Source organism: Rhinopithecus roxellana, chromosome 17 (genome assembly GCF_007565055.1).
Source record: "Rhinopithecus roxellana isolate Shanxi Qingling chromosome 17, ASM756505v1, whole genome shotgun sequence".
Taxonomy (NCBI): domain Eukaryota; kingdom Metazoa; phylum Chordata; class Mammalia; order Primates; family Cercopithecidae; genus Rhinopithecus; species Rhinopithecus roxellana.
This window is the reverse complement of record NC_044565.1, coordinates 55,129,888-55,154,905: the sequence shown is the minus strand read 5'-3', so window position 1 is coordinate 55,154,905 and position 25,018 is coordinate 55,129,888. Positions and strand designations below refer to the sequence as shown.

The window sequence follows — 25,018 nt, the reverse complement described above, 5'->3', positions numbered from 1 at the left end:
CCCCACGGAGAGTGGTGGGTGTAAAAATCCCTCCATCTGGACTCTGCAATACAGGCTGGCCAGGGGGACAGCTGAGCGTGTGGGACTTGGCACCTGCTGCATGGGTGCTACAGGAAATGACGGGCCAGGGTACACAGGATTTAGAGAGGCCGGGGCCCCGGCAGCCTGGGGTGCCCTTCACCCCTCCCTGAACAGTTGCGGAAACAGGACCAAAGACAGGAAATGACTCCCCAAATACACTGAGATCATCACTGAATTCAAATGCATGTTTCCTGACTGGCCAGGTGTGTTTTCTGTCCTGTGTCCGTCCACAGCTTCCTAAGGAGCTTTTCTGGATCAGGGATACTCAGTTCCCCCAGGACAGCATCTGCGGGCTCTAGGGCATTCCTGCATTCCGGTCTCCCAGTGTCACCAGGAATGCATGTTTGCAATAGCTCAGGGCTACACAGCCGATCGGGGGAAGGGGTGCAGGTAGCCAGGGTCCGGCACAAGCCGCCCTCCCTGGACACACAGCCTTTGCCCAAGTCTCTCACTGAGGTCTGGTGGACTCGCTTATCCCCTCCCCAACAGTTCCCTGCCTGAGGGCGGGGGCCGGGCTGCCCTCAGGCTCACTGTACAGCGTTTAATGAATGGAACCCAAGTCACAGCACCAGAGACCCCAGAGCTCACCCAACCCTGGGTGCTGAAGGCAGCCTGGCCAGCTCATAAAGCCTCCCCATCATCCAAAATTTCAGTGAACACCTACTTAGTGATTCACAGACGCCCTTCCTCGTTCAGCCTCAGGTTTCTCCCCTGACTTGCCCTTTCCTTCCTTAAAAGTAACACTGGACTCACTCAGCACAAAGCTAGATGAGGATTTTCCAATCCATTCAGGATCGTAGAACTGTCTGCTATGAAGATGTTCTCGGCCCCACTGAGTGAAATGCTTGCTGGATATGAGAGCTTGCTCCTTTGCAAGCTCTCCCTACATCTGGGTGTTCCCTGCAGACCTCCATGTGTTTCTGCAATGAGGTGCACTGTCCTTCTCCATAGAGACAGACGATCTCTTTCCAAATCTACCCACGCCCTGTCCATGCTCACTTGAATCAACACACACTTTCGGAAACATGAGCACTGTGGGTCCTCAGGATGCACAGTCCGAGTGGTCTCTCCCCCGCACCGCTTGGCCTCACACTCTCTGACAACATCATTGTGTCCAGTCAGCCAGTGACCTGTGACCAGAGATCAGCAGCTGTGGCAGGAGGACGTCACGCTGCATCACAGCAAACAGCTGCTTTCATCCACATTCCTAAAACCGTGACAACTTGCAACTCCCCAGGAATGGGCTCAGCTTGCCGAGTGAAAGGTGACTGGCTGAGCAAACAAACCAGGACAAATCCTCCTTTCTGCCAGGACATTGTAATGAAAAATCAACACGCTGACTTCACAGCAAAGTACGACTTCACGTGTGGCCAAGGAAACTAGGAGTGTTTCATTCTATGCTGCACACACTAACTAGAACTACAAGGGAAAAAAGGTTTTCTCCAAAATAATGGCATCACAATTGAAGAAATTCAGCCCATGTGTTCAGAGTCATAATGAGGAACAGTGAACGAGGCAAAGAGCCCTCTCCTCCCCGGGCACCCTGGATATTCCCCTATGAAGGACGCCTTGATCGGACTTGTACGCCTGCCTGTCTCTCCTCTAAGTTGTGACAGGGATCCCACTGATCTTACTGTCCTTGGCATCAGGACAGCATGGCCCAGGGTCTGGTGCCACCATAGGGGAAACCAGTGATGCATCCTGAGGGGTGGGTGGAGGGCTGGCTAGGCGGAAGGCGGGGTGGAGGGCGAATGACTCGCCCATGCCTGTTTTTCTGTCATCATGCACGTACTCCCCACACCTCAGGTAGCATAGTCATGCATCATGCAAACAGCTAGCTCAGTCGACTGGTCCCTACAAGAGGAAAAGAGCCAGGCGGCATCCGAGAACTAAAGCATGAAGAGAGGGGGCACTTACAGTTGCTCTAGAGAGGCAAGTCCCTTAAATGCTTGCCTGTCAATTGACTGGATCTCATTCTTGTATAGATAGCTGAAACAAGAAACATTGGGGAGCATTAGCACACAGACAGGAGGTCAAACTTCAGACGGAAAAGAAGAATTAAATTGACACTGGAGACAGTTTTACAATTAATGACTGTATTCGAATGCAAACAAACCGTCTGCACAGTGAGTACAGAGTGCCTCTCCCAAGGGCTTCCCTTCCCTCAGATCTCAAGTGGGCCAAAAGCAACCGGTGCCGACTGAAGGCGATCAAACCGCTGCGACGGGTTTTTCAGGCAATTCACAGACCTTAGACTATGGCTAATGAATTGCTGACAATACATTTGCTTCAAAGCCTGAAGAAGATAAAAACCATTTTCCACAGGCATGTACAATGCACTGGTGGTAAGATTCTGTAACTGATATTGATACATCTCTAAAATACCTAGGAATAATCTGGGGAGTGGACCATATGAAGACCGAATGTGTCCTGAATAACTCACCCCTAGAATCGCATTCTTAGAAAACAGAAGCAACAGAGGCATATTGGAAGAGTCACACAGTTGGCCTGGCGCTTGTCTTTGTGTAAAATGGTGGAAAATCTCAACAGAAGAATCGTATTTCTTAACATGTGACCTTGGAATGTCAGTGTCCATAAAGGAAGCTCTGCTGGAACCCGCCCATACTCGCGCACTCTGGACTGTCTGGGGCTGCGCTGGTGCCGTGTGGCAGAGCCGAGTGGCCCCGGCAGAGACTGTGCAGCTCACAGAGGCCTGGTCCTGCACTGAAAACACCTGCCAAGCCTGACCTAACAGACGGAGGATGAAAATTTCCACACCAAAGGATCACAATTCCAAAAAGAGCCACAAAACCATGTGCATTGTGCCCACCCATCTCGGACATGACTCGCCCTCAGCCAGTTTATTCACGACACAGCTCTAGGCCAGCAGCTTGGAAGAGCCCAAGAAGGCTGTGAATCTGTGTCTGTGCCCAGACTCGGGGAGACCTGCCACTAGCGTGTCTTAGAATCCCTGGGCTCCATCTCTGACATAGGCAGGCGGGCAAGTCAAAATCTATGCTTTTCCTACTTGTCAAATTCAGGCAGACACGTCTCTTCAAAATTGATTATTTATGACTGGGTTTCACCTACTTGTCCCACTAAATAAACGACATTTTTTGTCTCAATGCTTATAATATTATATAATTCATATCCAGAAGGGCCAAGTGTTTGATTGTAAGTTAATTAATGTGTCTGGTGCAGGATCCGGTTTAACAGAACCAGCACTGCTAGCCTTACTTTACAACCCATCTAAGTGGACCTCACATCCTCCCTCCATGCACATTTGCAGAGCTGACTTCATAAAGAGTTATAAGCCTTGGCCGGGCGCGGTGGCTCACGCCTGTAATCCCAGCATTTTGGGAGGCCGAGGCGGGCAGATCATAAGGTCAGGAGATCGAGACCATCCAGGCTAACATGATGAAACCCCGCCTCTAATAAAAATATTAAAAAATTAGCTGGGCGCAGTGGCGGCGCCTGTAGTCCCAGCTACTCAGGAGGCTGAGGCAGGAGAATGGCGTGAACCCGGGAGGTGGAGCTTGCAGTGAGCCAAGATCACGCCACTGCACTCCAGCCTGGGCCACAGAGCAAGACTCTGTCTCAAAAAAAAAAAAAAAGAGTTACAAGCCTTAACACAAACCACCCAGAACTCCCCAGTGACCGAGAGCCCAGTGCCCACAGCAGAGGCCTGGCAAGGTTGTTACTTCTCTGGGCTGCATGTGTGGGAATCCTTGAATTTCCACTTAATGCCTGGGCCTCAGTTTCCTCTTTTCTAAAATGGACAGAAATCGTTGAGATTAACGTGTAAATATATGTGTGTGTGTCTATATATATATCTAGCTCTTACAAAATGGCCCCGCACACATTAACTGCTGTTCACATGGGAGTTGTTACTATACTTCTGGAGAAGGCAAGTCTAAATGTAATTTTCTGTGCCTATTTCTTTAAAAAGAGAAACAAAAACAAAGTATCAATGAGAACATGTTTTAGAGGCATTTTAAAAAATGAAAGGGAATCTTTGTAAAGAATACACAGGACAACTGAATCAAACCGACATTGTGGCTGTTTATAAAGACATTGGGATGTAACTTGTTTTCCTAAGAATAGGTGGGTATTGGCTGTTTATAAAGACATTGGGATGTAACTTGTTTTCCTAAGAACAGGTGGGTATTGGCTGTTTATAAAGACATTGGGATGTAACTTGTTTTCCTAAGAACAGGTGGGTATTGGCTGTTTATAAAGACATTGGGATGTAACTTGTTTTCCTAAGAACAGGTGGGTATTGGCCGGGTGCGGCGGCTCACGCCTGTAACCTCAGCACTTTGGGAGGCCAAGGTGGGCGGATCACCTGAGGTCAGGAGTTCGAGACCAGCCTGACCAAAATGGTGAAACCCCGTCTCTACCAAAAATACAAAAAATTAGCCAGGCGTGGTGGCGAACGCCTGTAATCCCAGCTCTTCAGGAGGGTGAAGCAGGAGAATCCTTTGAACCTGGGAGGTGGACGCTGCAGTGAGCTGAGATCACACCACTGCACTCTAGCCTGGGTAACAAGAGGGAAACTCCATCTCCAAAAAAAAAAAAAAAAAAAAACTAAAAAAAAAAAAAACAAAAAAAAAGCGGTGAGTATTGATCATAATAATAAATTGTGATTTTCTACTTCATCATAGAGTTGACCCTTGAATGAGTCCTAACTGTCTCAAGAAATAATTTCACTAGGAAATGTGAACTAAAGGGAAGGCTTATGACTTACTAGAAGTAACTGGAGTTCCAAGAAATAAGAACTACTCAGCCCCTACAAGTATACTTTGGTACTGACTCCATATAGAAGGCTGAAATAATCAATAAACTTCAGGAGAGTTCTTCAGCATTTAGGTTGTACACAGTTTAAATCACAGCATTTAAGTCTTACACAGTTTCCTAAATCAGCACTTATCAAATGTTCTCCACCAATGGGCGCTGAGGAGGCGGAGGCTGCAGTGCTGTGGAAAGGGGACCCCGGGCCTCTCTGCACAGCTTCCCTCCTCTGCCCTGGTCTTTAGTCCGTTTCTGAGTCATGACCCACCAGTCTGTGCTCCCTCCACCCCAGTGATCTGTGTCCTCTGCCGCCAGGGACACTGCAGTTTGCTACCGAGGGAGCGAGGGAAGAGTGTGGAGTGCAGGCGCTCAGAGAGCTGCTGTGCAGCAGATGAGGTCGGACGAGGGTCATTGAAAAGAGATCAGTGAAAACAGAGCATCCCAACAACTCCACTTTGAACACGTTTGCTGAGTGCATAGTAAGTTGCTCTTAATAATTCAAAACCAGTGACAAAAAATAAAATATTAAAAAACCTGTTAAACCTATTAAACACACATATACACACACAAGGAATGCTGGCTATCAGCTGACCGGATCTACTTTCCAGGAAACAAAAGCCCTCTTCTGGAACTTGCACAACACTCAAAATACAAAAAAAAAAGGGGGGGGGGGGCGGAAATAAACCAATAAAAGGTCTGTCTCTCATTTTAGAAACGTGGGACAAGGCTAAGTCATGTTTATATGACATTAAAAATTAACATCTTATGCCACAATGATGGAGGTGAAAGTGTGTATGTAACACTGACAAGTATCTTCACAGAGGAAATGTATTTTAATAAAGAGTTAAAGGCAGCTCTGTAATTAACAGTCACAGACACAGCTAGAATCAAAACAGATTTCAGAGTATACATCAACAATAACAAGACAACTGTGTTTTAAGAATCAAAAAACCTAGAGCATTAGGACAAACACCTAATGCACGTGGGGCTTAAAACCTAGATGACGGGTTGATGGGTGCAGCCCAGCACCATGGCACGTGTATACCTAGGTAACAAACCTGCACGTTCTGCACATGTAGCCCAGAACTTAAAGTAAAATAAAAAACAAATCAAAATAACTTAAACATTTTTAGGTTCACGTATGATAAAAACTTCCAATAAAAATGGCTGAAATAATTTTTATTAAAAATCGCTCTCTTTGGAAAGTGACTAAGTCTTAAAAGAATAATCTTCTAAAAGCACATGACACACCCTTCTCCTCTGAGTGTTTTTCTTCAACCTTTCCAATTTTAGAGCAAGTACGTGTGTGACTGAGACCAAACCAGGAAGCTCATTTTCTAAACTGCAAAACTGATCTCAACGAGCAAAAGACGTGTTAAATGAAAATAAATAGATTAAACTCAGTTTTAAAAAGTGAAATAAAATTTGCACAAAAATAAGAGGTGAAATCACTTAGTGGAAGACAAGAAAATCTGCAGGAATGAGTGACATTCCACCGGGGTGAGTTATTTCGATTTTACATGTCACCTGCAGCAGGAAAGACAACTGGAAACTATTTTGACAGCTGATATTCTGCAACACACCTGTCAGCTGTTCATATCAGCAACTCACTTGGCATCACTTTCCCCTCTGGAAGCATCCTCATTATTTCTAGAGCGATTTTCAAAGGCTGTGCATTTTAATTTTATGCAATCCACTTTACTAAGGCTTAGTGATGAAACATTAAAAATCACATAATGTAGCACTTTATATCAATGACAACCTGCTTTTATAATCCCAGCTAAATTTTTACTCACCTTCTGAAAATAAAACCTCTTTTAAATGAATATATTTACAATAATTCATAAACAGCACAAAATTTAGCTCTATTTTTAAGTAATCTAAATATAACCGTAAGCTTTTAGGTTAAAGAACTGATCATTAACTTACAGATATTTTAAATTTTCCAAGTCTTCAAATGCTCCACTAGGGATCCTCTTGATCTGATTATTATTGAGAAGCCTATGAAACAGAGTCAATAAGAATTTTGAAAAACAACAGAAAACAAACTTCAAAGTTGTGTTAAAACATTCTGACAGCCTTGGAAAAGGCCATGTAACAATTCAGTTACAGACTTGCCATCAACATTCAATGAACACTGAATTCACAGGACAAAACACAGCTTTAGTGTTTAACCATCATGGTAGAAAAGTTGCTCTGCAATGCTGTCCATACTCCACAGTTACCACCTTCTGATACAGGGGAGAAAAAATTCCTTCCCTCCTATAGAAGGGAGTTTGTATCTTTATCCTGCTGTCTCTTAGGTTTTCTGTTTTAGCCAGGACTGTGGCCAGTGCTAAGGCAGTCATGGTGGGAGGGTGGTGTGGGCGGCCAGACCTGCCAGGAAAGGTGGGCCCTGTGGCCCGTGCTCCATTCATGTGCACAGACAAGGGCGTGGGGTGACAGGCCCCAGGCCCCTTGTTCTCCAGGGTCAACAGTGGATAGGCGGCCCAGGCAGTCCCATGTTCCCCATGACCCTGCCCTTACGCCACTGTGCTCAGTCCTGGTGCAGAAGGGAACCAGCTTCCACTGCACTGGGCATGCCCTGCAGAGCCAGAGGTCTGCACAGCAACACTGGACCTGGCCCTGCCTGCTCCCTCCGGGCATCATGGGACTGCCTTGAACCCTCACTTCAGTCCACTCCACGCTCAGAAGCAGCACTGTCCTGCTCAACCTTGCCACAGAGGAGGTGCAGGAGCACACAGAGGTCAGCCTGACCCAGCAAGGGCAGAGTGATTCTGGAGCAAGTGACCCATATGAAGGCCAGGGACAAGTTTTGCAGTTGGTCAGCATGGGTCCCAATCAACATGCAATGGACAGGCACACAGCCATGAGACGAGAAACACAGTGGCCACAGTCCTGGCATTCGCAGTCCTGGCAGTCAGGAGCATTTTTCAGCCTCACTTTCCTGTTTCACTTTTCCCCACCCATGCCCACTGATTGTGGACGATGAGTTCTACCCACAGGTAAATAATGTAATGACTTCTATTTTTCTATTAGTTTCCAATAGAATATTTCCACTCACAATGTGTTCAAGTTCCTCAGCCGCCTGAATGCCCCAGGTTGGATCTCTCTGATTCTGTTAAAGCGAAGATCTCTGTGAAGAAACAAGAAAGGTATTATTATGTGAAAAAAAAAATCTACAAACATTGCTACACCTTTGCTGTTCTTACTCACTTTCAAAACAGTGACAATGCATTTAAAATATTCAACCATCTAGTTCACTCGTTAAATAAGTCTTCTTTTTCACTGAGGCTAATAAGTGTACAAATATTTATCTGAATGGTGGAACAACAGTCTCACATTACAGAATTTTTAAAAACAGTAATTATGGGGAGAAAAATTACATAAACTACCTAAACACCCTATCTTTGGCAAACCACTGGAAAATGTCATGTTGATAAGTCTTAGGATAATAAACACAAGTTAGGTGTGATGACATTCAAGAAGACAGTCGCACCACCTGTGGAACTGAGTAAACACCTTAGAGTTTACTCCAGTGATTTCATGAGCTGGAATTCGGCTGTTCCTTAGTCAATGACCTCAAGTGTTACCTTCATGACATTTAAACTGAATGTCTCAAAACCACGAATGTGAATTCAGCTAACTGGGAAAATAGGCTTTCTCACATATGGTTTTTACCCTAATGGTTCCAAACAGGTATTTTCATTAAATTAAACTTCCACTGTTATTTATTTATATTTATTTATATTTCAGGGGTGGAGAGAGGATCCGAATAGCCCATGAGAGACCAGAGAGCACACCAGAATCGACACAGACTGAATCTGGTGCTGGAAGGAGAAACACTTCGATTCCTGATGATCTGATGCTCAGGCAGAGCAAGCTGGGAGGCCCCGACCACAGAGGCCATGGGCCGGGGGCAGCAGCATCAGGCAGAGCAAGCTGGGAGACCCCGACCACGGAGGCCACAGGCAGCAGCATCAGGCAGAGCAAGCTGGGAAACCCCGACCATGGAAGCCATGGGCCGCGGGCAGCAGCATCAGGCAGAGCAAGCTGGGAGGCCCCGACCACAGAGGCCACGGGCTACAGGCAGCAGCATCAGGCAGAGCAAGCTGGGACCAACACTGCCATCAACATTCAATGAACGCTGAATTCGCAGGACAAAACACAGCTTTAGCATCTAACCATCACAGTGGAAAAGTTGCTCTGCAATGCTGTCCATACTCCACGGTTACCACCTTTTGATACAGGGGAAAAAATATTCCTTCCCTCCTATAGAAGGGAGTTTGTATCTTTATCCTGCTGTCTCTTAGGTTTTCTGTTTTAGCCAGGACTGTGGCCAGTGCTAAGGCAGTCATGGTGGGAGGGTGGTGTGGGCGGACAGACGTGCCAAGAAAGGTGGGCCCTGTGGCCCGTGCTCCATTCATGTGCACAGACAAGGGCCTGGGGTGAGAGGCCCCAGGCTGCTTGCTCTCCAGGGTCAACAGGCCACGGGCTGGGGGCAGCAGCATCAGGCAGAGCAAGCTGGGAGGCCCCGACTACGGAGGCCACGGGCCACAGGCAGAGGCAGCACAGACAGTCAGGTCAGAGGCCTGAAGGCAGCGACAGGAAGTGCAGACATGCAGAGGCGTCCGCTCTACCCTTGTAGACAGCCCATCCCAGCTTGAATTAAAACTATAAATTGAACAAGTATAGAAACCACTGAAAAATAAACAGAAAGACCAATTTCTTTATCAAATACTCAGGAATATTAAAATTCCTTACGCATAGGTCCAATCCCTTTTCATATCGTCCAGCAGGGATTGGTATGGGTTGAACTGTGTCTCCCCGAAATCCACTGGGCTCACACCCAGGGCCTCAGACGTGACTATGTTTGGTCCTTAGGGTATATCACAGGTAAGGTCAGGGCATTAGGGTATCATAACAGAAAATGTTTATAACCTTCTAAGGAATCTGATTACCCTACACCAATCACTGTCAGTAGTTTGTAGAACATAAACTAGTTCTACCAACTAAGTTCTAGTTTATGGTTCAATAAGATACTTCAAAAAAAGTATCTGTGTCACTGACAGTAACAGCGTCCAGCCTAGAGGTCAGCGAATTAAATGTGGGCCCCCGTGCTGTGGGTCAAGTTCTCCCGGAGGAGAAGGGGAAGGCGGCTCCCCTCTGCCCATCTGGCTCTCCTGGGCATCATTCCACACTGTGCCCTCGCACGTGGGTTCGCTTTCCTCAGTGATACCCACTGTCCACCAACAGTCTCCTCACACACACCTTCCCCTTGCACTGCCATGCTCCTTTTTAAACAGATGAGATTTAAATTTACATTCCTACTCAAAATACCACTAGTGGCTCCATGTACTGTCCACATAGGAGCTGCTGAAAGTCAGAGGCACCGAAACTGGGAGGTGTTGCTGGAGGAAGACACGGGAGGGGAAAGCAGCCATCCAGGATGCTCACTCATTCCATACAGAAAACACAGATCAAGTACAGATAAGGAGAGAATTCTGACCAGCTATAATTTTGGGATAAACAAATGATTGCAAAGAAGCTCCTGTACCTGAGACACAGCAAGCTGAGGGGCTACCCAGCATTTGAACAGGTAAGAAAGGCTGTCCTGGAAGGCTGAGCCACGCATCACAGCTTAGAGCAGAAATCAACCCCAACCACATCTAATCCAGAAACCAAGCTGCTCCTCCAGGGCAGAGGATGGAGTGAGCCCCACTTGTTCTGGCTCCTTATTCCCCATGGGAACCCACACTCAAGGCACAGAGAAGGCAGCGGCAACAGCATGGAAGCTGGAAAGCAAGATGTGGACTTGGCTCCTGGAGCCTGGGAAGACTGCAGGAAGAGCTGCAAAACCACCCTCCTGACGACACGCAGGCCTTTCCCCAGATCTCAAGTCGGTGCCACCAAAAACCTCTAGAGTGATGGACAGAGAGGTGCTGTCCCACACACAAGCCCCTGTGCCCTGGGTCTGAGCACCTGAGCAGTGGCCAGTGTTGAGTAAACGTGCAAAACTCACACTGGACCTCAAGGACTTCCTACGAACAAGTAGAACATAAATACATCTTCAATAAAGGTTTATATTGAGTGCATGCTGAAACATGTACAAGTCTGGCATGCAGAGTTAAATAAAACATTTTTTAAATTAACTGTTTTTAATTTTTTCAGGAAGTGGCCAGAAAATGTTAAATTACATGAGTAGTTCTCATCATATTTCTGTGGGATGGCACTGGTTGAGGTTAAGGGGACCATTTCACAACCTGCTCACAAGCAGTTAGACCTCCCACCACGTTCTTAGGCAGACCACTAAAAAAGACTTCTACTATGAAGAGGGTAAAACAGAGGGTCCCCTTTACTGCAAAGGGGGTTATCTTAGGCGACAAAGTGAAACAATAAAAAAAAAAAACCAAACTGAAATTCTAGAACTGAAAAATGTAATAGCTGAAATGAAAAGCTCATTGGATGGACTTAACATATTGAATACTGCAGAGGGGAGAGGACTTGGGAGCTACTCAACATTAGAAATGATCTAATCTGAGGAACAGGATGAAAAAACACTCACACACCAATATTTATACACGCACATATTCATCTGCATATGTGTGTGTTTACATTTTCTGTCTGATACCACAGCACATGAAAGGAGCTAGAAAGATTTGTCACCAAACAGGAGCGTGTGTTTGGGTTGGATGACTTACAACACAGCTACATCTGCACACGTTACTGGAGGGGACTTGGAGCTGCCTCAGAAACCCTCCTGTTCCACAGCAACAGAAAGGGCACAGGGTCCAGGTTGTTGCGGCTCCATCCCCAAGAGACAAGCTCAGGGCATGAAGACACCACAGACACAGGAAGCCAACGTTCGTTTCAAATATGAACCCCAACTTCAAGGTCATGAAGACAAATGCAAGGGCTGATTTTTGCCTGAATATTTCTCACTTGCAAGATTCTAGAGAGGTCAGGAGGGATCTGCCCTCCACAGAGCAGCCAGGATTCCGCTGAGCACTGTTCCATGGCACAAGTGCTTGGGAGCCTGTTAGAAAAGCAAATTCTGGGCCCCACCCCAAATCACCAGAATCAGAAACTCTGGGAGTGGGTCCCAGTAATGTGGATTCTAATAAGATTTCCAGGTGATTCTAAGTAAGGTAAAGTTTGGAAGTCATTGTTCTTCGGGAATGCTGAAGATATAATGCAAATACACACTATGTATACTTTTAAGTGTGTGTGTGTGAGTAGATATAGGAAAAGCATTTGCACACGCATGCAAATGCATAAACACTAGTAGCAGGCATTTGCTCGTTTCCTCTGCATTTCTTCCACGTCTGATCCTTAACTTACTGGTCATCATTGACATAAAGCTTACAATAAATGTAAAGCTAAACTCTCCAATTAAAAAGTGCTTAAATTTAAGTGCCACATATAAGTGCTCCCCATTTTACAACTTTCAAAATAAACTTTGCACATGTCTGGGCAGAATAAGACGGTGGGGAGGCACCTGATCCCTGCATTATGCACCTACATATGACTAAACAATTTGACAAACAGAATTATTATTTTAACAATCATAATAAATAGTTCCACAAATAATCCTAACTGGGGGGAAAAAACTTGCCCAAACTTTAAAGATTTAAAGAGCACTTAAAAAAGTCTTCCTTGGCTCTTCCCTGGACTTTGTGCTCCCACCCGTTCCTACTGCAGTGATGTCTCCCGGAGGGGCTGCGGGCGCTGGAGAGCGACCCTAGGCAGATGTGGTCGCATGGCCCTAGCTGTGTGCCACATGCCAACAGGCAGACCACTGGGTCACCTGCCCTCCGCAGCTGCAGGACCACTTCTCCCAATAAGCAAGGGGCTCTGGCACTCCCTCCATGAAGTAAGTTGGCATGATGAGCATGGAGACAGATTCTAGAAAGTTCCAGGAAACTGTAAGTGGCGTGATTACTAAAGCAAGCGGAACACAGATGAACACCGAGGGCTAACATCAGACAGGGCATCCATGAACTCTTGCTGAAGCCAAGGCCAAAGCCCCAGGAGATTGTGTTTAAAAATGCCACACCCCGCCTGGGTAAGCGTGAGGGGTACATCCCTTCTAAAGCCTGTGGCCCTAAACCACAAAGCGCCAATGACAGTAAGCAGCAGTGAACACGGTCACAGAAGGATGAAGAGCTTGTGTGTGAAAAGTCCTTCATAAAGAGCAAAACTCTGTAAATATCCATCATGAACACCTCTGCAATTCCAGTGGGTCTTGTCAGCTTGTTCACTGAGCACACGAAGCACGCATCCGGGGCAACCTCTGAGCTAGGAAGCAGCACCTGCGCTTGGAGAAGATCGGTGTGTACAGGGAACCCTCGAGAGCTCTCAGAAATGACCACGGTAGGGCAAGGTCACCCCCTACTTCAGAGTGACAAAGGCACATCCTGGGGAAATGGCACACTAAGGCAGAGCACATGAAGGTGGCTGACTGAGGGACGGGAGGAGAGAATGAGATCCAGGTTAGAAGAAATCCCTTTTCTAGACAAATCGGAATTTAGAAACTAAGAAAGATCAGGTAATTTGCCTAAAGTCAGTCAGTCTGTAAGTGGCAGAACTAGAAATGCAATCAGAGTCAGCCCAGGGCTCTTTTCTCAGCATTAAAACGGCTCTCACTGAAGGCATTTCAAGAGGTTAATCCTCCCAGATAGAGTCCACCAGACTCTGCCACTTACATTCAAGAGTTCTCCCAAGTGTTAGAGCAGAGCCGCTGCCTCTGACCTACTTAGGGAACGCGGACGCCAACACAAGCCCTCTCAAGTTTAAAGAGAAGCCTGCAATAACTATTAAGCATGAACTATGAATTTCTCAATTTAGAGTCTCAAAAACAGAACACAGATTCATTTACATTTTACATTTAAAAAGCACGTGAACTTCAAGTCAAAGAGTTTTAGGGTAGTTTTTGTGTTTCCTTTTGTTTTGTTGTTAATGTTTCCACTATTCTCAAATCTTAATGTACTAAAAATCCTACCAGGAAGAAAACAATGTTGAGAATTGTAGTGTCTGGAGTGAAACATGAAAGCACAGGTTTACACTCAGTATCAAAATCACGAGCCACTGCAGAACCACAGAACGGCTGAAGGTTCGAACTAAAAGGAAGCTCGGAGATCCAAGTTTTAATCTAACTCCCTCCAGGGATTTTCGCCGTTAGATTCCCTTTCACAGTAAACTAAAATGCACAGAACCCTCGGAAATGCTTAATTTAATCATGACAAAGTTGTGAGTTCTAAAAAACAGTCATTAAAGATCGTTTTATAAAGTTTATTCTATTATAATACCTCCCATAAGACTGATTTTTAAAATAAAATAATCTCGATTTTTCCCATATGCAAGTCTCACAGGTGTTTGAATTCATTTGTAAATACAAAATATTAAGAATTTGGCCAAGTGCGGTGATGGCTCACGCCTGTAATCCTAGCACTTTGGGAAGTTGAGGCCGGCGGATCACCTGAGGTCAAGAGCTCAAGACCAGCCTGGCCAACATGGTAAACCCTGTCTCTACTAAAAATACAAAAAATTAGCTGGGCATGGTGGCGCACACCTTTAATCCCAGTTACTCAGGAGGCTGAGGTGGGAGAATCGCTTGAACCCGGGAGGCAGAGGTTGCAGTGAACTGAGATCGAGCCACTGCACTCCAGCCTGGGCGACACAGCAAGACTGTCTCAACAACAACAAAAAATCAATACAACCCAAAGGCTCTTTGACTGTGCTGCTTCAGAGGAGCAAATATGCAAAGTGCTTTACTGATTTTAAAGGTCGGAATTATAACCGATGCCCCACGCCCTCTCCCAGGATGAATACAGGACAGAAGCCCCCACCCCGGCCCCGCTGGGAAAGGCGGGAGGCTGAGTCCTACCTCCCCATCCCAGTCTTGCTGCAAGTGGGAGGCTGGGGGAGTTTGAAAAGCCGCATCCCAAAGCCAGGCCACGTGGTTTTCCATTAACGTCTGCCTGGCCTAAAATCGCTTCAGTGCCTCGTACTAAGGACTGCCTCTCGTCACTGAAGGAACACCCAGGGCTTGTGCTCTGAGAGTTACAGACGGCACTGCTTTACCACAGGGCTGAGTACATCCACGCACTTGGGCTGGATGTCAGGAAGTCTCACGTGGCCTACCGGAGTCTGTGAAGGATTAGGACTTCGTAATGTACTCGCTTCTGTACTTAACAGACGCGACCTGAGCCACCTGAGCAGGTGGCCACAGTGACATGAAGGGCACGGACGAGCTTCCAGCCTGCACTCCAGCAGCCGTAGGAGAAATGGGTGCTCAGAGTGGAGGGCAAGGGTGTATTTTGGAGGAAGAGCGGATAGGACCACTGAGGTGGGCCGTGTGGTGTGAGGGAAGCCTCAGGATGCCCCTTACCGTGTGGGTGAAGGGGAGCCCCACAGAGAGGCTCAAGGTAGGGGGTGCGGGATGGGGTGGGGGTGGGGGATGCGGGATGGGGTCGGGGATGCGGGATGGGGTGGGGGGTGCGGGATGGGGTGGGGGGTGCGGGATGGGGCCGGGGGGTGCGGGATGGGGCCGGGGGATGCGGGATGGGGCCGGGGGTGCGGGATGGGGCCGGGGGTGCGGGATGGGGGTGGGGGTGCGGGACGGGGTGGAGGATGCGGGATGGGGCCGGGGGTGCGGGATGGGGTGGGGGTGCGGGATGGGGTGGGGGTGCGGGATGGGGTGGGGGTGCGGGATGGGGTGGGGGTTGCGGGATGGGGTGGAGGATGCGGGATGGGGTCGGGGATGCGGGATGGGGTGGGGGTGCGGGATGGGGTGGAGGATGCGGGATGGGGTGGGGGTGGGGGATGCGGGATGGGGTGGAGGATGCGGGATGGGGTGGGGATGCGGGATGGGGTGGGGGGTGCGGGATGGGGTGGGGATGCGGGATGGGGTGAGGGTGCGGGATGGGGTGGAGGGTGCGGGATGGGGTGGGGGTTGCGGGATGGGGTGGAGGATGCGGGATGGGGTGGAGGATGCGGGATGGGGTGGGGATGCGGGATGGGGTGGAGGATGCGGGATGGGTCAGGGGTGCGGGATGGTGTGGGGGTGCGGGATGGGGCCGGGGGTGGGGGATGGGGTGGAGGATGTGGGATGGGGTGGGGATGCGGGATGGGGTGGAGGATGCGGGATGGGTCGGGGGTGCGGGATGGGGTGGAGGATGCGGGATGGGGCTGGGGGTGGGGGATGGGGTGGAGGATGCGGGATGGGTCAGGGGTGCGGGATGGGGTGGGGGTGCGGGATGGGGCCGGGGGTGGGGGATGGGGTGGAGGATGTGGGATGGGGTGGGGATGCGGGATGGGGTGGAGGATGCGGGATGGGTCGGGGGTGCGGGATGGGGTGGAGGATGCGGGATGGGGCCGGGGGTGGGGGATGGGGTGGAGGATGCGGGATGGGGTGGGGGTGCGGGATGGGGTGGGGGTTGCGGGATGGGGTGGGGGTTGCGGGATGGGGTGGAGGATGCGGGATGGGGTCGGGGATGCGGGATGGGGTGGGGGTGCGGGATGGGGTGGAGGATGCGGGATGGGGTCGGGGATGCGGGATGGGGTGCGGGTGCGGGATGGGGTGGAGGATGCGGGATGGGGTGGGGGTTGCGGGATGGGGTGGAGAATGCGGGATGGGGTGGGGATGCGGGATGGGGTGGAGGATGCGGGATGGGGTGGAGGATGCGGGATGGGTCGGGGGTGTGGGATGGGGTGGGGGTGCGGGATGGGCCGGGGGTGGGGGATGGGGTGGGGATGCGGGATGGGGTGGAGGATGCGGGATGGGGTGGAGGATGCGGGATGGGGTCGGGGATGCGGGATGGGGTGGGGATGCGGGATGGGGTGGAGGATGCGGGATGGGTCGGGGGTGTGGGATGGGGTGGGGGTGCGGGATGGGCCGGGGGTGGGGGATGGGGTGGGGATGCGGGATGGGGTGGAGGATGCGGGATGGGGTGGAGGATGTGGGATGGGGTCGGGGATGCGGGATGGGGTGGGGGTGGGGGATGGAATGGGGGTGCGGGATGGGGTGGAGGATGCGGGATGGGGTGGAGGATGCGGGATGGGGTGGGGGTTGGGGATGGGGTGGGGGCGTCCAGCTGCCTGGGTCCAGCGCTAGTGCTCATGGCTCCCTGAGCCCCCACGGCTGCAGACTGAACATTCGCGAACCCTCAGATTTGTGCTGAGACCTAATCCCCAAGCGACGGTGTTGGGAGGTGGGGCCTCTGGGAGGTGACGAGGCTTTGACAGTGGTGCCCCCAGGGTGGGATGACCACCCTTATAAAAGATCCCTGAGAGCAGCCTTGTCCTGTCCACGATGTGAGGACATGAGGAGAAGGTCCCTTCTCCGAACCCGGGTGGCCCTCAGCAGACACCCAGTTGGCTGGTGCTTGATCTTGGACTTCCAGCCCCAGAGCTGCAGGGGTGAACTGGTACCTGCTGCTGTGTTTATAGGCTGCCCCACCCATGGCTCCTCAGAGAGGCCTGAATAGAGTAAGACGTAAGACACCCACGAATACCATCAATGAGATCCAATTACGTCAGTCAGGACTTGCCTGCCCCTCAGCTAGAGAAACCTGGCCTCTCCTTTGGCTGTGAGGGTCATTTCTTGGGGGATCCTGGAGTATCGCAAATACCTGTAGGCAGAAGGAGCAGAGGAGGCTTGGGTGGAGTGAAGATCTATCTCGGCTTCCAGGCAATGGGAAGTGGGGGCCTGCCCATCCTCTCCCCCTGCCCTTCCTCCACAGGTGAACCCCCCGCCCCCGGCACAGGGTCCCCTGTCACCGAGGCTTCCTCCAGGACACAGGGAACAGCCTCGGCCTGGAGCAGGCCCTACCAGGGCTGCATGGACAGGGCCAGGAGCTGCTCCAAGACAGAAGGGGAGACAGAGGCTGACTCTCCTGCGGGTCACAGATGCCACCCCAGTGATATGTGTGAACCCCAAATATCTGAGACAGGTCTCGGCCAATTTAGAAAACTTATTTTGCCGAGGTCAAGAACATGCCATGACACAGCCTCAGGAGGTCCTGACGACAAATGTCCAAGGTCTTCAGGGCACACCTTGTTTTTTGTTTTTTTGAGACACAGTCTTGCTCTGTCACCCAGGCTGGAGTCCACTGCCATGATCTTGGTTCACTGCAACTTCCGTCTCCCAGGTTCAAGCAATTCTCCTGCCTCAGCTGAGGGAAGAGAGAGACCCTCTCATATTGTTTTCTATTCAGAAAAGGAAAGAGAAGCGAAACTAAAGGCAGGTAGCCCGGCGCCTAGGAACCAGACCCGAAACCAGGCCTGGGCCTGCCTGACATAAGCCTGGTAGTTAAAGATCGACCCCTGACCGGTTATGTTATCTATACATTCCAGATACTGCATAGGAAAGACATTGTGAAACTTCCCGGTCTATTCTGTTTCACTCTGACCACCAGTGCATGCAGCCCGTCACGTACCCCCTGCTTGCTCAGTCGATCACAATCCTCTCACAGGGACCCCCTTAGAGTTGTAAGCCCCTAAAAGCGACAGGAATTGCTCACTCAGGGAGCTCGGCTCTTGAGACAGGAGTCCTGTCCGATGCTCCCAGCCAAATAAACCACTTCCTTCTTTAACTCGGTGTCTGAGGAGCTTAGTCTACGGCTCGTCCTGCTACACAGCCTCCCGAGTAGCTGGGATTACAGGGGCCCGCCACCACGCCCAGCTAATTTTTTGTATTTTTAGAGACGAGGTTTCACCAAGTTGGCCAGGCTGGTCTCGAACTCCTGATCTCAGGTGATCCACGCGCCTCGGCCTCCTAAAGCGGTTGGTTTTATACATTTTAGGGAGGCATGAGACCTCAATCAATATATGTAAGATGAACATTGGTTCGGTCTAGAAAGGCGGAACAACTCCAGGTGAAGGGGGGGCAACTCCAAGAGGGGAGGGAGCTCCCAGGTCACAGGCAGATAAGAGACCAATGGTTGCATTGTCTTGAGTTTCTGACCATCTTTTCCAAAGGAGGCAATCAGATATGCGTGTCCCAGTGAGCAAAGGGTGGCTTTGAATACAATGGGAGGCAGGTTTGCCTTTAGCAGTTCCCACCTTGACTCTTCCCTTTAACTTAACGATTTGGGGGATCCCAAGACTTACTTTCTTTTCATACAGTCTTGGGAATCAACCATTATCACATTATATTAATAAAAGCAGATGATGCGTTATCCATTGGTGTATTCTGAGGATGTAATGAGAGAATGCACACAGGAGCTAGTTGGTAACCAACTAAAAATTAACTGAAGTTATAGAAGAAAGACCACAAGACAAGGCAGAACGGCTCAGTTTACTCCCAAACCCACATGACCCCCTAAAGACACTCCCTCCATGAAGGCTGGGGTTGGGAGGGGCGAGTGTAGGAGGCAGCCATGTGCCACTCCCCATGAGCCCAGATGCAGGGTGCGGCTGCCCACGACCTGGGACGCAGGGTGCAGGGTGCGGCTGCCCACGACCTGGGACGCAGGGTGCAGGGTGCGGCTGCCCACGGCCTGGCACGCAGGGTGCAGGGTGCGGCTGCCCACGACCTGGGACGCAGGGTGCAGGGTGCAGCTCCCCACGGCCTGGGACGCAGGGTGAGGCTCCCCACGACCTGGGACACAGCGTGCAGGATGAGGCTCCCCACGGCCTGGGACACAGGGTGCAGGGTGCGGCTCCCCACGGCCTGGGACAAAGGGTGCAGGGTGTGGCTCCCCATGGCCTGGGACGCAGGGTGAGGCTCCCCATGGCCTGGGACGCAGGGTGCAGAGCGCGGCTGCCCATGACCTGAGACACAGGGTGCAGGGTGTGGCTCCCCAAGGCCTGGGACACAGGGTGCAGTGTGCAGCTCCCCACGGCCTGGGACACAGGGTGCAGGGTGTGGCTGCCCATGATCTGGGACGCAGGGTGCAGGGTGCGGCTCCCCACAGCCTGGGACAAAGGGTGCAGGGTGTGGCTCCCCATGGCCTGGGACGCAGGGTGAGGCTCCCCATGGCCTGGGACGCAGGGTGCAGAGCGCGGCTGCCCATGACCTGAGACACAGGGTGCAGGGTGTGGCTCCCCAAGGCCTGGGACACAGGGTGCAGTGTGCAGCTCCCCACGGCCTGGGACACAGGGTGCAGGGTGTGGCTGCCCATGATCTGGGACGCAGGGTGCAGGGTGCGGCTCCCCATGGCCTGGGATGCAGGGTGTGGCTGCCCATAACCTGGGACGCGTGGAGCCCTTTTGGGGAGTTTCCCAAGTGGAGTGTGCAGCTGCAAGGAGCAGTTCTCCGTCCATTACGGCCTCCCCCAGGCACTTCAGGCTCCCAGGCAGGGCCGTTTAGGTGTCCACATAGCTTGGACACCCCTCTGAGGCTACTGTCTTCTCTGGTCCAGCTTCTTCAGGGTCTCCAGACCTCAGTCAGAGCGAGCATTTGGACCCGACTGGATGCCAGATTCAAGTTCTACCCCATCCTCCGATTCCTGGGTTCTCAAACCCAGAGACCGTCCCAGCGTCTCTGACCTTCAGTGAGTTAGGAGCTCCTGGGTTATTCTACAAAATTGGGAGCTGGTCTGTCCAGCATCTAAAGATCTATTTAGGAAGGTGGGGCTTCCCTGTCCCACTGGCTGCCTGCTATTCACTGGGTCACAGTCCTGCCTCCATGTCATATCAAGTCCTCCAGGGAGCAGTGCAGTAACAGCTGTTTAAATCACAACTGCAAACCACAGAATTTACATCCCGCTGGCATTGCCAGAAGCCAGTCAGCTCTGAGCCATCACCTCCCCCACTAATAATACAGCTGAGACCGCGCTGCAGTGTTCACCAATCAGCTCATCAATCTCAGATGCCTCATCCACGCCTTCTGAACATCAAACTGTCAAACAGAAGTAATCAGAAAGAAATTATGATTTAATTGTGATATGTCTGACTTTTGTGTAAATAATCAACCAACACTTTTCGCCCAAATTTTTGGAAGCACGAGGTTGCCAGAAGTCTTCCAAAATGTAACAAAATGAACCCCTGCAGAGGGGCTATGAGCTGTGAAAGATGCAAGAACTGCGTATACGAGGACAAAAAAGGGGAAGACATTTCCCTGCACGAGGCAGGGAATCCACACACTCAGGGTTCTTTGTTAAAACTTAGTGCAGAGGAGAGATTCGTACCAAGGTGCCTAAAGCTACAATCCGCAGATATCCTTCCCCTAGCAACAATTACCGTGACTGTCTAAAGGGAAGAAGAATCACCAGCATTTAAGAGGAACCCATTTAGGATCTACCTTTCACCACACTTACGTCAGCATCCTAAGGGCTAGAGAGGTACTCTTAAGACACTGGAAAGTGACACAAAGCGAGAGATGGGAAACCAAACGCAGGCAATCCTCAGCGGAGCGCTTCTCCAGCTGGAACAATGAGCTTTGTCCCAGGAACAAGGCGGGAACGCCCAGGCCTGGAAGCTGCAGGATGAATGGGCTTCTCAAGTTATCCTCCCACCTCCCCGCCAAGTAAACCCGGGAGCTGGTGTTTGCTTTGGAGCTGGCCTTGCTCGAGCTGGGATCGCGGGGCTGGGTTGGCTGTCTGCATGTGCCCTGGCACAGGCCCAGGTCTCATCATGCACCCTCTGTCCCTGCCATTGTTCCACAATTAGTTAAGAGGGGAAACAAGCTTCTGACAACCCAGCAGGACGCTGTAGCGGACAAAGCTCCTGGATTTAACAGGTTCGCTCTTTGATGTTCAGGCAGCTCCTTTGGTTTGGGCCTGGAGTTTGCCCCGAGGCCCCCTGTGGATGGACTGAAGGGCTTTGCTCAATCCCACCCAAACACCAAGACCCCAGTCAGCCTCCGCCCTTCGCAGGAAGCCTCTTTCTGACCAGAATGACAAAAATCGTAAGAAGTCCAAGTGATTCTCAATCCTCCTTCAGGTACAGAGGTCGGAGAGGTTCCACCCTGACCCACGACAGCAGACGAAGGGGAGAGGGGTCCCTGATGCAGTCATGCACCCAGAACCACCGACTCACCCCACAAGGAAGAAACAGTGAGAGCTCCCTGAGCTGCCCTCACCGCCAGGCCACGGTGGGATGGAACCTCCTCTCCCAGGCATCCGAGTTGCACGGGCACTGGGCACGCCCAGTTCATAGAAACAAGGGCATCTTTTATGATATCAATTTGGATCACCTCACTTAACTCTGTGACACACAAATCACCAAGAGCACATAGAGTCCGGTGTGCCTGGCTGGGTTCATTTCGACCCTTTCTACATGTACAGATTTTATCAAGTACGGTTTTTTTTAAGGAGTCACTGATGATGCAGAATGCTGGCTCCAAAACACAGTCCTGCAGCGCCCTTGACCATGGTGTCACCCAATTTCACAGACAGCACGGTGACAGGCATGATCTGAGGCTGCCAGTTCACCGCGGGACGGAGCTGGTGGCCGGTCATCCCCACGGGAGCCAGGCTCCGGTCGCTGTGCCCTGGCTCTGATCCCACCCGTGGAGCCGCAAAGAACATCCCAGCCCCTGTGCTGGCTGCCCACTCGTTGGTGTTCATGGCACATCTGCAGTTCATGGGCAACGCTGATCACAGGTGCGGAGACCCATGAGCGCCGCTGTTCGGTCAGGAGGAGGCCAGGCGCCAGCAGGTGACCACAGCACCCGCTGCAGTGGAAGCCTCAGGAGGAGGCCTGGGAGTAGCTATAGCTGCAGGTCAGAGAGGGCCCCAGAGTGCGGGTGCTTGATCTGACGAGGGCAGGGTGTGTGGTGTTTGCTGAACGGCCACTGTGCATGGCCCCATGGAAGACAGGGTGAGGAAAGGGCCTCTAACGGAAGCTGCAGCGGGGCTGGGGTGCAGCGGGGCTGGGGGACAGCCAGAGCCAGCTCAAAGCTTCTCTTTCTTTATCTCAAACACTCTGAAGGTTCTAAAGTCAGGGCCATTGAACAAGACGCACTCCCGACGGCACTCCCACTCCGCACCTGCCCGGCCCTGGGAGGCGGGCGAGGCGGCTCCCATCGGTCCTTCCGCTGTCACCCCATGTAACACTGTTATCAGGAGGGGAGCCTTTGGAGGCCACGCACTTTAGATGAGGTCCTCAGTACAAGCCCCATCATGAGATTCGTGTCCTTGGAGGAAGAGCGTGTTCCTCTTTTTCCGCCACGTGAGGACACAGAGAGAGAGCACCATCTGCAGACCTGCAGGAGGCCGTCGCCAGAACCCAACCCTGCTGGCATCTTTGAGCTCAGACTTCCAGCCTCCACAACTGTGAGAAAATAGATCTCTGTGATTCATGCTGCCCCATCCGTGGTATCTGTGGGGCTGCCCGATGCAAACAGCACACACTGTCTCCAAGCCCTTCCCACCGCGCTGCCCAGCCCACCAGAGGAGCACAGGCAGCTGCGGAGAGGAGGACATCTGGGATCCTCCAGTCTTGCACTGTTACAAATAGCCCTGCAATGACAAGTTTCGGTACCTCCCGTCTGTGATGCGTGTTAATATACTTATGAAACAGGTTCCTAGAAATGGCATTACTGTGTCAAAGGAGAAACACGCCAAAGAACAGCTGCCGTCTGCTGCCCACTTGCGAGGTGGGGACCACTTCTATAATTCAGGTGCTGTGCAAGCCTGAAGGGCAGGAGTTTGCTCAAGTCTGACCACAGCACACGGATCTGAAGACTCAGACCCAGGCTGCTGGGGGTGCAGCGTTTCTGGGGGACAGCTGGAGACAGCAGCACACGGTGGTGGTAATAGGAGGTGAAGCCTTTGGAGGTGACACACGTTAGATGAGCAGCCGTTCCACCAGCATCCACTTCCCACCAGCATCCACTCTATGAGCACCCACTCCACCAGCACTCACTCTCCACCAGCACCCACTCTCTACCAGCACCTGCTTCTCCAGCACCCACTCTCCACCAGCACCCACTCCACCAGCATCCCCTCCACCAGCACCCACTCCACCAGTATCCACTCCACCAGCACCCACTCTCCACCAGTACCCACTCCACCAGCACCCACTCTCCACCAGCACCCCCTTCACCAGCATCCACTCCACCAGTATCCCCTTCACCAGCACCCACTCCACCAGCACCCCCTCCACCAGCACCCACTCTCTACCAGCACCTGCTTCACCAGCACCTGCTGCATCACTAGCCTGAATGAAAGGAGGGCCACCTGCAGGAACCCCTAGGGGAAGGCGAGGAGGCTCTCTGGCAGTGATGACCCCCTGCACATCCAGCTCCCACTGCATTTGGCAGCCACGAACCAAATCCTCACTCAGAAGGTCTGGGGAGATCTCAGCTCCCAATAGATAGGGGCCTGGACTTGTAACTGCTCCCTCAAGAGACAGGAGACTGACCCAGGAGCTCCTCCTCCTCATCCAAAGCTCTGCTGCACTCAACAGCGCCTCCCATCTCAGCTTCCCAAGACAAGATGTCAAGTTAATTCAATTCTCTAGTAATCATCCAGTAAACTACTCTAAAATTCTTGTCAATGAAAATATTGAGGATTGTATATCGATCAAGAGCAAATAAGGTCAAAAAAAGCCTTTTTTTCTCTCCAATGAATATAGACTCAGAAAAGAAAGAACTGAGATAATACTAAAAGCACAGGACAAAAAACTATTTCCAGAGAAGACAGGGAAATAAATCAAAGTATTGACAAATTGAAAGGAAGAATGTACATTATAATTTTTACTATGATTTTAGATTTCTGAGTTTTTTAAAATTAGCAAATGTAAAAATGCAGTAATTACATTTAAATATTAGGCTTCTCTGGGATTTAATGACAATATTATTTCCTTCTTAAGGTGATGTTTCACTTTTTTTGTAATGCATCATGTCATAAAATAATCATAACACGAAACCTCGTTTTATTGGGTTCAACTTTCTACAGTCAGCCTATAGAGAGACTGTGGAAGACAACTGTGTAGACGATCAAGTTGAAATGTCAAGAGCCTGGTTCATGTCAGATCACATAACTAACCAAATTCCAAACAGGCAGGAAGGGGAGAAGAGTGGAAATCTAAATTTGCTAAATTCCTCTTCTTCCCAGCAGCAAATCCCCAGGGACAGCCTGAAGTAGAGGACGTCACACATGGCGGCCTTGTCATGGAAAGCAGCCAGCAGCAGAACTAAAATGAGAATGATCGGATGAGACTCGGGGGCGGGGAAACCGTAATTCTTAGTTTTAGA

At 50.8% G+C, this 25,018-nt stretch overlaps 1 protein-coding gene across 2 annotated transcripts in view; it reads right to left on the bottom strand.

The window, feature by feature from the left end:
• The window catches only part of PXDN (peroxidasin), a 109,769-nt gene that overhangs the window by 55,172 nt on the left and 29,579 nt on the right, over positions 1-25,018 (bottom strand). Inside the window, exons 2-4 of one of the 2 annotated variants that reach the window (XM_030921193.1) lie at positions 7,937-8,008; positions 6,802-6,873; positions 1,999-2,070 (exon numbers count right to left, since the gene is read on the bottom strand). In XM_030921193.1, the coding sequence (XP_030777053.1) occupies positions 1,999-2,070; positions 6,802-6,873; positions 7,937-8,008 (216 nt within the window). The remainder of the gene's footprint in view (positions 1-1,998; positions 2,071-6,801; positions 6,874-7,936; positions 8,009-25,018) is intronic. The other variant, XM_030921194.1, reaches the window with a different exon arrangement.